We start from the raw sequence: 14,281 nt of genomic DNA, 5'->3' as shown, positions 1-14,281 counted from the left end.
AGCAGCACTCACGTCCATAACCCCAGTGGATCAAGAGTTAATCATAAACTAGAAGTCCACCCATGACTGCAGGAGGCATTGAGGGAACAACTAGACACAAGCCGTAACATTCCTCAATGAGGGAAGGCTCTGACCGTGACCCACTGAAGCCTCTAGTGTCCCCAGGAGACCTCAAGGCCATCAATGTGAGCCATCTAGCATGTGCTACGCCCAGGCAGGACTCCCGGCAGTGTGGACACCTGGCCCAGCCCTGTCCCCCGCACCAGGGGACAGGCTGTGAGGAGCTGCACGGCTAGGGCCTCCTGCCAGCTACAGCGCAGGACACAGTAGGTGCTCGGCAGTGTTTGGTGAATGAGCCTCAGCCCACAGGAGCCATTTGTGCCTTGGCCATGCCTGTGCCCCATGCCTGGGCCAAGTGGCTCCAGAGAAGGGCTAGGTGTGGGGCTCTAGGCCTGTTCCGCTGTCCCGTGCTCTAGAGACATGGAGAAGGTCCCCGCCACCCCATTTCTACCCTGGCTGAAAAGGAGAAGCTCAGGGCAAAAACAGCCGGGGTGTGCTGAGCATAGGGAATCCCTCCGTGATTCCCTGGGGCTGGGTGTCAACAGGTTTGCTCCGGACACCCATGAAGGACAGGCAGGCCTGCAGCAACCAGCAGGGAGGCTGCAGCTGCACCAGGCATGTGGTGACCCCAGGCCATGCAGCGGGACAGAGCCATGTGTCAGGCGGCTTCACCTGCTGCTGTCTCCATTCCAGGAACCTATGTGATGACAGTCACAGCCAATGACGCTGATGACAGCACCACGGCCAACGGAATGGTACGGTACCGCATTGTGACCCAGACCCCACAGAGCCCGTCGCAGAACATGTTTACCATAAACAGTGAGACCGGGGACCTTGTGACAGTGGCGGCCGGCCTGGACCGCGAGGTAAGGACCTGGGGTGGGATGCGTGGGGAGGTAGGGCAGTGCACAACAGCTGCTCTGGGAAAGTCACCAAGCAGGCGTCATGCGAGGGGCCCAGCAGAGACCCCACTGGGGTGTACAACAGGTGGGGAAAACAGGTGTGAGCCTCCCGCCTATGGTTCTTGGGGTGCAGCCACCGCAGAGCTCCAGCGGAGCACCTGGGACCTGAGCACCTGCCTGGAGAGCTGCCCTGGCGGGCACCCTGCCCAGCAGCTGCACACCCTTGTGCCACATCCTGGGCACAGATGGGGCAGCCCTGGTCACTTCCCCAGGCAAGTTCTATGACCTCCCTGCCCTCCTACCACCCTGGGCGGCTGAGTAAGCCAGGCCCCTCCACCATTCTGTGGTCCCTACTGCCTGCCCCAGGGGAGTGGAGAGGAAAGGAGCCCAGCAAGAACAGGGCCTGCTCCAGGCTCCTGCCCCCTCCCCCCTGCTGGGCACATGCCAGGGGCCGGGAAGACCAGTGCCCACCCCAGCTCGCAGCACCCAGCCAGCAGGGAGAAGCAGTGCCACCTGCCTGTGCCTATCCTGAGCAGGTGGCTCCTGGCACCCAGGGGCTACTCACTGAGCTCGGAGCAAACAGGGTGCTGCCCTGCTGGGGACTCACCTGCAGAGGCTGCACCGTGGCCTCCTACCCCAGCCGCAGGCTGTCCTGGGCATCTCACCTGCGCCCCCTGCTTTGGAAGGCTCCACAACCCAATTCGGAGTCTATGCCCCCACACCATGGGCTGCAGCTGCCCAGGTAGCAGAGGGCCTACAATGTCACCTTGGGGGGCTGAGTCTGCGAGGAGGGGGAGGGCCCCCTAGAAGGCCCGCTCAGCCAGGGTCCTGGAAGATTTGAGAGCTGTGAGGCCCCCCCTAAGTCTCCACCTGGGCTCTGAGCCCCCTGGTGGGCCCAGCACACTGCTAGCACATCTGCCTTTCCAACCAATGCCGAGCTGCCACAAAAGCACACTGGGAAGGGCAAGAAGACCTTCATGATAATCTTAACTATAAAAGGTCGTGCATCAGGCCAGGAAGCAGCTCAGTGACCCCAGGGTCAGCGCAGGCCCAGGCAGACAGCTAAGCCACATCCTTCTCCAGCTGAGTGGTCACAGGCCAGGTGCACCCTTGAGGGTAACCGTGAGACATGTGCTCTCAGGAAGGATTTGGGGGCCTCTGTCTCAGGCACAAGATACCTATCACGTTCTTGGTGCTCACAGAGGCCTAGGCTGGCCCCTCCCCATCTACAGACCAGCAGACTGACCCATCGGGAGAGGATGCCCGAGGTCCAGCGTGAGCACCCAAGTGGGGCCCAGGCCCATGCGTGCTGGTGACCTGGGACCCACTGCTCTGACACAGAGGACAACAGGCCAGAAATAATCCTGTACCCATGTCCAACCACCAAGCAGGAAGTAGATTGCCGGGGCGGATTGTGGTGTTTTCTATTTTACATTTTATTGAAGAGTATCAGGTATCTCCCAAGCAAAAGAATAAGTAAGCTGTATCTGTAGGCTCCCTTTAAAGGTACAACTATGAAAGGCCCCCCAAAAGGAGTGGGGGTGCAAGTTCTGGGCATCGCCACTAGAAGGGAGCAAGAGATCCGCAGAGCCCGCAGGATCTTGGGGAACCGCCTCTGCCCTGGCCCCACAGGGACACCTCTCGGCCCTGTGCACAGCTCATCGCAGGTGTCCTCTGGGCAGGTCAGGGCCTGGAGCATGCCCCTGGAGGCACGGCACTGTCACCACGCTGTGAGGTGGGCCTGGCCAGAGCCGAGCAGGGGCTGGGCCACCCCGCCTGCTGAGTGGTTCACGCTGTCTGTCCAGGGCTTGCACGTGGCTGGCAAGATGCTCCCCAATAGCATACACTGAAAACCCATAAGAGATTCAGTGATCAGGTAGTGAGACGCGAGGAGGCGCCCCTGCCCGCACTGTCCCAGGGACTAAGCAGCCTGGAGGGAGCTGGGCCAGGGCCGATGCGGGGCCAGCGCTGCACCACCATCCTCCTTCCCGGGCCGCTGGGGACAAAGCTCAGGATTTGCTTCCTTCTGTAGTCCTGATGGCGCCTGCCCCTGATGTTCGATCTGAGGCAAGAGTCCCCTCCCTGTTTCTGTCCCGTGCCCATGAGACAGAGTGAGGCTGATGAAGGTGAAGCCTGTGACCCAAGGCCGAGTCACCGTGGGGCATGGCACAGTTCAAGCTTGGGGCTGGGCTTCAAGCCTTGACCCACTGAGTTCCTGGGGTGCCTGCCCTGTGTGACAGTATGTCTTGGGCAGAGAGGGACCCCACCAGCCTTCCACAGACCCGCAGAAGCCAGAGAAGCTGTTGTCAACCTAACAAGCCCATGCCACAGTGGCACACTGCAGGGACATCAGGGGTATTACGGCTTGGGAGCTGAAGAGGGGACAACATGGACACACGAGAGGCCACATCCAAGAGGACCACAGCGTTGACCCCACGGGCATAGAAGCTAAAACCCAAGAAGAGGCTGAGAAAGCCAAGCGTGCCCACAGCTGGCGTGCGGGACTCCTGCCCCTGCCGTGGCTGGGCAGCAGCTTGGGCCCCAGGGCCTCGTGAGCCGCCCGCAGACACTGCTGTCCATTCCCGGATCTCCTTCCTCCTGGTAGTGCTCTCAGCTTGAGGCTCCACTGGAGAAGCCGCCTTATGCTCCAAGGCTGTGTTCTCACCCAGGCGTGAGGTGAGGGTGTCCACTTGGAGATGTGGCATTTCAGCACATCAGAGTGGAACTGGGGGTGACTTTGTAAGGAGACACGGGTCTTGGCCCTGGGAATGTGGGCCAAGGCTGCTACAGGGGCCACGGGGCCTTGGGGTAAGGGCGACAGGAGGAGCTGCCGAAAGGGACAGCACCGTGGGGTTTGCTGGGGTGAGGTGCTATCGCCACAGCTTGGGGTGCATGCAGTGCTCCCAGCTCCTTGCTCTTCCCACTGGCCCTCCAGGGAAGAGCTGGAAGTGGGCCCTGTGACTGTCTTGAGCAGTTGGCAACCTGGCTGTGGTGATTTGGTGGCAAGCAGTACAACCACTGAGGGTTGAGAAAGCCCTTTCCAGGTCCAGGGAGCAGGGGAGGTCCATGGCCACAGCCAGGCCTTGGGGAGCCAAGAAGCCCATCTGTGTCCCAGCCAGAGCTCTGTCCCACCAGGCAGGGTCCCAGTGGGACTGCATCTGCCCACCCCCACGCCCCGCTTCAGCTGCACTGGAACAGCCCCTGGGAAAGGGCCTGGCAGCCGTTCCTCAGTTTCTTCTTTCCTTTTAAAAATGTGCATGCAGGGCTGGCCAAATAGCTCAGCAGATTAAAAGATCTGCAAGCAGGCGCAGGGACCAGGGGTTCAATCCCCTGAGACAGCAATTGAGACTGGGCATGGTGATGCGCACCTGTAGTCCCAGCTCTTGGGAGGCTGTAGACTGGCGGATCACTATGAGTCCGATCTAGTAGGGAAACCCTGAACAACCTACAGACCCTTCCCTAAAATATAAACATTTTTTAAAAAGATGTGTGCCCCAGCCTCTGTGCAGCAGGCAGGGTATTTGGGGACCACGCCACAGACGCGTCCCCCCACTTGCTGCTCCCCACTTGGCCAAGTGAGTTGTCATAAAGGGGAAAATCCACAGACATGACTGCCACTGCGTCTAATTAGGAGAGCTGTGTAAATCGCATGTTAACATGATGAACTGTCAGGAGGGAATGTGATGAGACGCAGCGGTTCAGGAGCTGCTCCTGCACGAGGCCTGCCGCTCGCTAATCCCATTCATCTTGGATGTTTCCTAATTAGAATAGTTATGGCCTAGTGAGAAGGTGAGTGAGCTGCTCCAGCCGCTCTGAAGGTGACAGCAGCTTTGCTCCCACGAGGCCCTGGGACCCGTGGTTAGCGCCAGGCACCTCGGGCTCCACACACCTCCCAGCCACGCGACTTGAGCTGGAGAAAGCTCGTCCCGCACTTGGTGACCTCCACGGCCTCACGTGTCTCCCAGGACCGCTGGCCAGATTCTCTACCATGGTCTAGAGAGATCTTAGGAAGCGAAACCAACACCGTCCTGCACTTCCTTAAGATCCGGCCTTGCCATAGATGGAGAACGTCCAGGCGAGGGACGGCACAGCTTCGAGCCACCACTGGAGGAGGTCGGGCAGCACCGCCAGCCTTGCTTGGTGCTCTCGCAGGACTCAGGAGGTAGAAAGGCTCTTTGGCCACCAGACCAGCATTTTGCCTTCAGTGCGAGAAGCAGCGGAGCCGGCCACACGAAGGTTCTGGAAACGTGTTTCCTTTGGGTCCTCGACAGAGGCCGCATCTGTGGAGATGGCCTAGGCATCCCCTGAAGGATGGCTCTGAGCCATTGTCACCACACCCTATTTCGGAGACAGTGATTCCAGCTTTGTGGTCTCAGGGGAAATATTAGCAACTGAGGTGAATTTACCCTTGACCCCCTATGACTTGAGTTTTTACCCTGAAGACTTGCAGATCTCTCCCTCGAGACAGACAGACAGAGACAGAGTCAGGCAGAGAAAGGAAGAAAGAAGAGCTCAGACAGAAAGGCACACAAAGACAGAGAGAGAGAAAGACAGACAGACACAGAAAGAGAGCTGGGGAGAGAAAGAAACCCGACTAAGTGAAGGTTCTGTCTCCTGGGCCTGGACGTCCCCTTGGACACAAGGACTGCCGTTTTGTTGTCCACAGAACACCCAAGTGAAGTGGGCATCATGTGGCACTGAGGGCTCACGCCCAGGTCACAGTGGCCCTGGCCTCACTCCCGTGGGCACCCCCAGGGCCCCGGGGCTGTGTCCCAGCCACCCCGAGGCTAGCTCCGCGTGGCTGCCGCCCCCGCCTCCAAGCCTGCGTGGGGGGCTGCTTTTCACTACAGCGGCACCTATTGATTTTTTTCTCGTCACACATTCACAGCAGAGAACACAAGCAAGCACAGGGGCAAGAGTGCAGCGCCCAGCTCGTGACATGCCTGGAGGGCGGGCGGTGCTGTGTGCCCACAGCCGCTCTGTGCCCCAGAGCGTCTGCCCACACACAGCTCCTGGGGCTGCCCTGGCCTCTCAGCACAAAGCCAGAGAGAGGCCCTTCTGTGTGTTACTTGGCTGTGCCACACTGGGCCTGTCCCCACCTGTTACAGACGCTCTCCGGGGACCTGCCGTGGCCTCTGCCTTGGTTGCCACCCAGAAGTAGTGGCTGCGTTTAGCCCACCCCACGGAAACACCACGGGACAAACAGGAAAGGACGTGCAGGTTTGCAGACAAGGACCCCCAGGCCACCGGCTCAGGGCTGGTCAACTCCGTGCTGTGGAGCCACCATCCAGGGCCTGGGTCCTCGGCTGTGCCCTCTGCCCTCCTGGAAGGGATGTGCCCCTGGCATCACACACAGTCAGCAGCACATGGAGACGGCTGTCCACCCAAGTGGTCTCCTGGGGGCAAGGAAGGACCCTCCCGGAAGGGCGCCCTGCAGAGCTCCTCCGTCATCCTCAGTCTGAGATGTGTCCCCTCCAAGCCGAGCCACGGGCTGGTGAGGGTGTTGCGGTGCAGACGGGCTCACCCCAGAGGGGCGCTGGGAAGTTGCCTTTCCTCACTCGAGCCAGCCACACATGTGCCAAAGGCCGGAGGCACACATGAGCCCGAGCCTGCTGCATGCAGAACTCCGGAGCCACGGTTCCCAAGGGCAGGAGAGCTCCAGGGAGGCAGAGGGAACGTCAGTGGGGGACAGTGAGGAAGAGGCTGAGACTGGGCTCCCAGTCCACATCTGCAGCTCCCTTGCCTCCTCCAGGACAGCAGCAGTGGAGCAAAGGCCCACGAGGCCCCGCTGTGTCCTGGGACATCCATCTCTTGCTCTCACAGGCTGCTGGTGGAGTCATTCCCACTGCAGGAGGCAGAATCTAGGAGGCACTCTGCCCACAGCCCAGATGCCACCTGGAGGAGCACCCAGCGGGGCCCAGGAGGGTGCCGCAGAGAAGGAAGGGATGGGGAGGCAGCAGTACCCAGCGTACCTCCTGGCAGCTGGCGAGGGCTGTCCTGTGTGTCAGTCATGGTGACAGCCACAGAGGGCTGGACTCGCCCCTTGACCAGGCGCAGCAGCCTCCTGGGAAGCCCTACAGCCATTTCGTTGGTTTTGCAGAAGTGAGGAAGCTCAGTGTGCAGAAAGGTGGGCAGGTGAGGGAGCCCTTGTCCACAGACCAGAGTCCTGGCAGGAACAGGCAAGGGATATTCGAGACGGGCAGGGGACAGCTACCATGCAGGGGTGAAAAGGGCAGGAAGGGTCTAAGGCCAGAAGCAAGAGGAAGTGGCAGTGAGGGCAGAGGGGATCTGGACATTAGGGACAACGAGCCTGGGCCTCGCTATCACTACAGTCTGCACAAGCACCCGTCATAAGACACTGGCTTTGTGTGCAGCTGGAAATGTCCCCAATGAAACCACAAGGCAGGGCCAAGGTGCTCTGGTCCCTCTCTCCTCCCTCCTCTCTGGTTTTTCTAGCACTGGGGATTCAACCCAGGTTCTTCTCACTGAGCTACATCCCCAAGTCTTTTCACTTTTGTATTTTCATTTTTTTTTTTTTTCTTTTTTGCAGAACCGGGGATTGAACTCAGGACCTTGCGCTTGCCAGGCAAGCGCTTATTCTACTGAGCCATCTCCCCAGCTCCATTACTTTTGTATTTTGAGACAGGGTCTCACAAAGTAGCCCAGGTTGGGCTCAAACCCTAAATCCTCTGCCTCTGCTTCCCAGAGTTGCCAGGATGGCAGGCCTATGCCGCCGCACCTCACTTCCACTTCACTCCTAGTGAAGACTGCGGCTGGCTCGTTCAGGTGTGGCCTCTCAGAGCCAGACAGATGAGAGGAGGCTGCTCGCTGAAATCCCTGCCTGCGGGTCCAGCCCCAGCCCTGCTGACTCAGAGCCGATCAGCAGGCCACGGCGGGCGAGCCCCACTCCCAGCCGCAGCCGTGTGCGTGGGCAGCGGCCATGCACTGACCACCCCCGCAGTGGCCAGCACAAGAGGCCAGCAGCTGTAAGATGCACTCTGATCCTGGCTGGCCAACGCGAGTCCCAAGTGCCCTGGAGTGTGGGAAGGACTCTGGCCATGCCTGCCCCCACCAGGGACACTGACCCTCCTTCTTGTCCTTCTTCCTGCCACCCGGCCTCTGACTGTACAATCTGTGACCAGCTCCCCTCCAGGGCCAAAAGCTAATGCTGGGCATGTGTGAGTGTGTGTGTGTGTGTGTGTGTGTGTGTGTGTGTGCCTGTGTGCCTGTGCGCTGCACATGTGTGTACACACCTCATTTCCCAGGGATGTGCAGACAGGATACTGGCTGGACCAGGATCAGTGGCCCTGACCACTGAGGAGCCCAGAGGAGGCACAACTGGGGAGGATACCAGGTGTCTGTTGGTGAAACTCTGTGGTATGCAGTGCCACTCTAGGGAGAGGCAGGGCACGGTGCTGCAGTGTTGGTGTCAGGGGTCTCAGATGTTGAAGTTCTGCTTTTCTAGAAAAGGTACAGAGATTTTTTTTGGGGGGGGGAAGGGTCTACAGGGTATTCAGGGTCTTACTACTAGATCGGACTCGTAGTGATCTGCCTGTTTACAGTCTCCCAAGAGCTGGGATTACAGGCGCATGCCACCACACCCAGTCTCAATTGCCATCTTAGAGCAGCAGGCCAGGGGATCAAACCCCTGGCCCCTGCACCTGCTTGCAGGCACTTTAATCCGCTGAGCTATTCGGCCAGCCCTGCAGATATCTTTAGAAAAAAAGCAGAGGCTCTACTTTCTGGCTACATTTCAAGGAGGGAGTGGGTGCTGCTCGGAGGTTCTGGAAGGACACAACTGAGGTGGGAGTGAGAAGCGTGTGGCCGTCCCTGAACACCAGGTGCGGGCTTCAGGGGAGACGCCACCTGGCTGGGAGGCAGCTGGGAGCACCCAGAGATGTTCAGACACCTCCAAAAAGCATCCGAAGAAGTTCAGGCACGTCCAGGATCATGTGACATATGACAACACTTCTGGACATAGGCCAGACTTCTCCACACGCCTCCAGAAACATTCAAAAATACTCAGCTGAGTCCAGAAGAAGAGACCCGGACACCACAGAAAGGCCTGCCCAGAAGCCCGCAGGCCTGTCCTCACGTCTGCAGTACGCAATGTCCGGAGACCAGCGACACAGCCTCGACCCTCACGCAGAGACGTGTGCTTTGAGAGCCTCCAGAGGTCCACCCCCGGGGCTTTCCGGGTGCCATCTTCCCTTACCTGTAGTGGCGTCACCGTGGGAGGGAAGGAAAGCAGGGCTCTGCGCGCCCCCCCCACCCCCCGCAGGTGAAGCGCAGACCCCAAGGCCCTGGCCACAGCCTTCTTTCTGGGTTCCTCCCAGCTCCATTGGATCACAGCAAACTCCCAGGGACTGGAGCAGTACCTGCCCTGACCTGCTCCACAACAGCCTCACTGGCGAATCATGGCCGGAGGCAGCGGTTCCCACCACACCCCATCCTTTGGGCCAGGGACCTGCATCTGCCCTGGCACCTCAGCCCAGGGAACCCCGGAGAGTCGGAGTCAGGCCAGGGCAGGGCACCTGGGAGGAGCGGGCTGGCCCCGGGCGGTCGGAACAGCGTCCACTCCTTGCTGGGCGCATTCGCCCTCGGCCGGCCTGCTCCCCTCCCGCGCTCCGCATCCACACCTGCCAGCCCCTCCGGGAGCCCCTGCTGCCTCCCTGCCCCTTCCCCTTATCCTCCGCTGGCCTCTCCCTCTACAGTCACTGGGAGGGCAGCAACACGGGGTCCCCAGCCCCCTTTCTAGTGTGAACTGCACTTTGCCCTGACAGCTGTTGGGGTCAAGGGCTCAGTGCTGGAGTGGGTAACTCGGTCAGGGCTTGGATAAATGTGGACAAAGCCGCCGGTGCACTATGCGAGGCCACCAGCAGGGCCAAGGAGAAGTCGGACGCGACTGCACAACCTTGATGCTCCGGTGAGGGGCCCAAGGGCATCTGCAGAGGTCGGTCCAGGCCAGGATCTCTCCTCGGGCTCCCAGCAGAGGCCAGGAGGACAAAAACACTGACTCTGGGGCTGACCAGCTATTTTGCAAACAAAATTTTATTTACACAGGCCCATCTGCACATGCGCCTCGGGCTTCAAGGCCTTTGTTGCAGATACGGGAGCCGTACTCAGCCGCAGAGACTTTGTTTCATTTGTTAATCTTTGAATTCAGCAACCTACGCAGGAGATCCTTGCACTCAAGCCCCGGTCTCTGGCGTCTCAGTGGGTTCTCGCAGGCCGCCTGCCCGCGCCCTGCCGTGTTCCTGGCATAGACAAATACAGAACACCTGCTAGTGGTAGTGGAAGAACGCAACACTCGCACGTCTCCGGCAGGCAGGGGCCAGCGTGCGTGCACTGGGGTCCCCACCCGCCACCCTGCTGCCCACCGCTCACCCCTACCCGCCCGCCTTGCGGTGTTGGGGTGGGGGGCTGCCGGGCTCCCGCCGCGGTCCTCCTCTGGTGGTGTGACCACTGCACATGCGCAGACGTCCGCTCGCCTCGGCGCGTCTGGCCACCCTCGCTGCCGCCACCCTCGCTGCCGCCACCCTCGCTGCGCGCCTTCCTGAGCTCACGCCGTGTTGCCCCTGGGCCTTTGCGCTGGCTTTTCACACCCAGAGCCAACTAACACCTCCACCCCTGCCACCCTCTGTCCCTCCTCCTGCTGCCTTTGTCACCACCTATTGTTTCTGCTTGTCTCCCGCCCTGAACACCGCTTCTCAGCCATGCCTGATGTGCCACTGGGCAACAGCTAGTGACTGTCACAGAAAGTGAGAGGCAGGGACAGAAAGGAAGAGAGAACGGGAGGGGAGTGGGCAGCGCTTCCCCCCCCCCCAGAGCAGATGTGCTGGCCCCTCACCTGGAAGCCGAGGCAGGAAATGCCTCTGAGAAATGGCGGTCTACCTGGTCGTACAGAGCGGGGGAAGCCAGGTGGTCCCAGTCCCCTTGGGTGTCCAAGGGCAATGTGACAGGCTCACAGAGACCTGCCTGTCTGACCCAGCAGCAGCATAACCACAGACTCCGCCCAGGGTTTCAGCTTTGTTCCAAGGGCAGGGCCAGCAGGTGGCGATTCATGGAGGCCCAAGGATGTCCCCAGCAGGGTGTCACCTCGCTGGGCTCTGCAGTGCTGCTTGGAGGGCCTCTGAGGACAGGGTCTCTTGCACCTTCACCTGCATTGGGGGCACCCCCTGGGGGCCCTGCAGGCCCTGCAGGGAGCCTGTGCTGCTAGCACCACGTGACCCTCGGCTTGGAGAGCCACACCAGGAGATGGTGGGCCCAGAGCTCCTCAGGACCCAAGGGCAGCGGGGACCTGAGAGGACACACATGCTCTATGACTACCTCGAGGCAGGAGTCACATGCCACTGCGCCCTCCCCACTTGACGTGTCCAGGGTGCCTGGCACGGGCCCGGCACGATACCTGCCACCTCCCCCAGCTCCTGGCATCTGCACTGGCAGATGCCCCACTGCCTTTGTGCTCGAAGTCCTCAGCCTGCCCGGGACACTCCCTGTTGATGTGCATACTCCAAACAGGTTTGGGGGCCCGCAGCTGCTGGGAGCAGGCTCCTGAGGGCAGTGCATGGGGCAGCGGGTGCCACACTGCACCGTGTGTGTGGCCCCACAGTGGCTCCCAGGCCCAGAGCCCAACCTGTGTGTGCAGCCCGTCGCTCTGGCTGCAGTGAGCATCGGTGGCAGCCTTTTCCAGGATGCCTGTTCTCAGCACTTTTGCACAGAGACCATGGTGAGGTGGCCGGGTCACGTGGCAACACGCCCTACTCCATAGCACCCTGCGCCGGGAGTCCTCCAGTCCTCTGCCCATAGCTCCTCAGGGTCACAGGGGATGGGCGTTCCAGTACTGCCTGCAGGGAGCGCCCAAGGGGACATGCGGGCCAGGACAGGGTCTCGGGACACAGGCTCAAGCATACTCGCCCTAGAGGAGCTCCTCAGGAGCAGAGCAGCTGCAGTATCTGCACTGGCCTGGGCCCTTAGGGGCAGAAGCGACGAGGGGGTCTGTCACTGGGCTCCCAGCCTCCGTTCACATCTCCTGCCCACTGCATGCTGGGCACCAGGCCCACTGTGCTGCAGCATAGCAGGCCCAGGCCCCCAGCACCGCTCTGAGTAGGCCAGGGTGCAAGCGTTGGTGGGCTCCTCGGAGCCAGGGTCCCAGGGAGCGAGGTGGGGGCCGCAGCTCCGCACCCCAGCTGGGCGTGGGGGGACAGTCCTGTGAGGCTGCGCTGGCTGCGGAGGCTTTGATCCTTTCCAGGGCAGGCTGCCCTGCATTATTGATGGATGTTCTGTGGAATTCACAAGCTGAGCCGTAGGGAGGCGAACTTGAGCCTCAGAAACAGCTGCTTGTGGTTTTTTTTCCTGCTCTCAAACTTGAAAATGGTCCGATCTGTTTTTAACAAATTCAGTACTGCTCTGCTGCTGACAGCAAGACCCACACCAGGGCCTCAGCCCAAATCTCTGTGCCCAGCGACAGCCCAAAGGACACCTAGGCACCAGGCTCGGCTGGCCACAGGGAGCCCCTGCAGGTGTCCAGCAGGTGACCGTGGACACACAGGTGACCACAGCCTACCCAGCCTCCTCCCCCCTACAGAGGGCTGATAACGGTTTGGGGCTGTGTAGGCCAGGCCCACAAGGCCCAGGAGATGGCCACTGACCTCCAGAATGCACCCTGGCCAGCCCCTGGCCTTGGAAGCCTGGGCCTTACGAGGACACAGCCCACCATCAGAGGTGGGCCAGGCCCAGACTAAGGCTCACATGCACACACAGCAATCTTGTCTCTAGGGTAAGGCAGGAGCACCCAGGAAACCAGGCCCCGCCCTGCCGGTCACTGCAGACTTACCTGCTTGGCCAAGGAGCGAAATGCACAGCAGGGCCAGGAGGAAAAGTCCTGCAGCAGCATCTTAAAATAAATGCAGCAAAACCTCCAGCCACGCCAGCCAGCCCAGTGCAGACCAGACACCTCTGTGGTCGGCGTGTGGGCCGCTGAGAAGCATCCCCAGCACAGCCCCAAGCGACAGGGAATGGTGCCCTAGTCCTGTGCTCCTGACAGCACCACCAGCCTGGGCCTCGGCTGCACGTGCCTGCTGGGCGAGCCCCAGCCCTGGGACAACTGGCTTCCTGGGGGACCCCTGCCCCGACTGCCTCCTTTTGGGTGGACACTTCCATCCCTCAGCCTGGCCAGGAAATACCCATCCTGCCTCCCAAAAGCAAGCCCAGCTCGCCCTCTAGTGGCCATTGGCTGCACACACAGATAAGCACCCAAGCAGAGGCGCACACAGAAAGCAGCGTGTGCATGCAAAAATGCATGTGGTGTGCACATTTATGCATGTTTCCACATGTATCTGGGATATTCACAAATGTGTGCCAATGTACATGTGTGTTCTTGTCCATGCGTGCACAAATGTGGAAGCACCCTTACGTCCCCGGGTTTCTAACGTGCCCTCTTCTGTTATCTTGTGAGCACAGCTGCCGGATGGCTTCCCCGCACAGGCAGTGACCCGAGGACAGAAGTCCTGCTTGCTGAGAGGAAGGCCTGTCTCTAGGGACCTGCTGCTCCTCTCTGATGGTCTCCCTTCAACCTGGGGCTGCGTTGTTCTTGAGTTTGTGGAACTGGCCACTTGTCGCGAGCCCACTCTGCGATGGCTGACAGCCATACAAACAAGTGAACGCAGGGTAGCCTTCGCGCATGCGTACTGTACAGCAGGGACCACCCCCCAGCCCCCAGGAGCGGCCCTCAGCGGAAGCCAGAGCAAAACAGTGCCCGGGTGCCCTGCCCAACCTTGGAACGAGGGAGAGATCCCTGAAGTGGAGACCTCCAAATGAGTCTCGGAAGGGGAAGAAAGCCAGATTTGTAAAGAATAAGAGAAACTTGGGTAGGCACGAAGGAGGTTGCCAAGGCGAGCCCTCCACCCACCCTTGACTCCACCAGGGAGTGGAGCGGGAGAGGCGGGAAGTAGATGCTTAGAAGAGCGGTGGCTGGATGCAGAGACAGGATAGCTGCAACCTGCTCTACTTCCTAGGGTGCCGGTGTGCGGAGCGAGCAGCTCCCCTGACTCAGGGCCGGGACCTGTCTTTCCTCTTAAGCTCTTAGTGGAGCATGAGTCAGGACAGCCAGACAAACAGAGGGCCTCTCAGAAGGCCCCTTTCTGCCTGGTCTCTGGGATCCTGCTCCCCTGTGGTACTGCTGAGCGGCGGGCTGGGACCTAGACCGCAGAGCGCCCCCGCGGGGTCGTCCTCAGCTGTGCAGTGTGTGAGGGCAAGGTGTGCCCGCTGCATGCTGGGACCTAGACCGCAGAGCGCCCCCGCGGGGTCGTCCTCAGCTG

General features: G+C 60.5%; 1 protein-coding gene across 1 annotated transcript in view; it reads left to right on the top strand.

The window, feature by feature from the left end:
- Cdh4 (cadherin 4) overlaps window positions 1-14,281 on the top strand; it is a 516,253-nt gene that overhangs the window by 475,066 nt on the left and 26,906 nt on the right. The window contains exon 7 of the mRNA XM_012517566.2: window positions 754-926. Within this exon, the coding sequence (XP_012373020.1) occupies window positions 754-926 (173 nt within the window). The remainder of the gene's footprint in view (window positions 1-753; window positions 927-14,281) is intronic.

This window comes from Octodon degus, unplaced genomic scaffold (genome assembly GCF_000260255.1).
Source record: "Octodon degus isolate 3935 unplaced genomic scaffold, OctDeg1.0 scaffold00194, whole genome shotgun sequence".
NCBI classification, from domain to species: domain Eukaryota; kingdom Metazoa; phylum Chordata; class Mammalia; order Rodentia; family Octodontidae; genus Octodon; species Octodon degus.
Note: the sequence above shows the minus strand (reverse complement) of the source record. Positions and strands in the feature narration are given on the sequence as shown.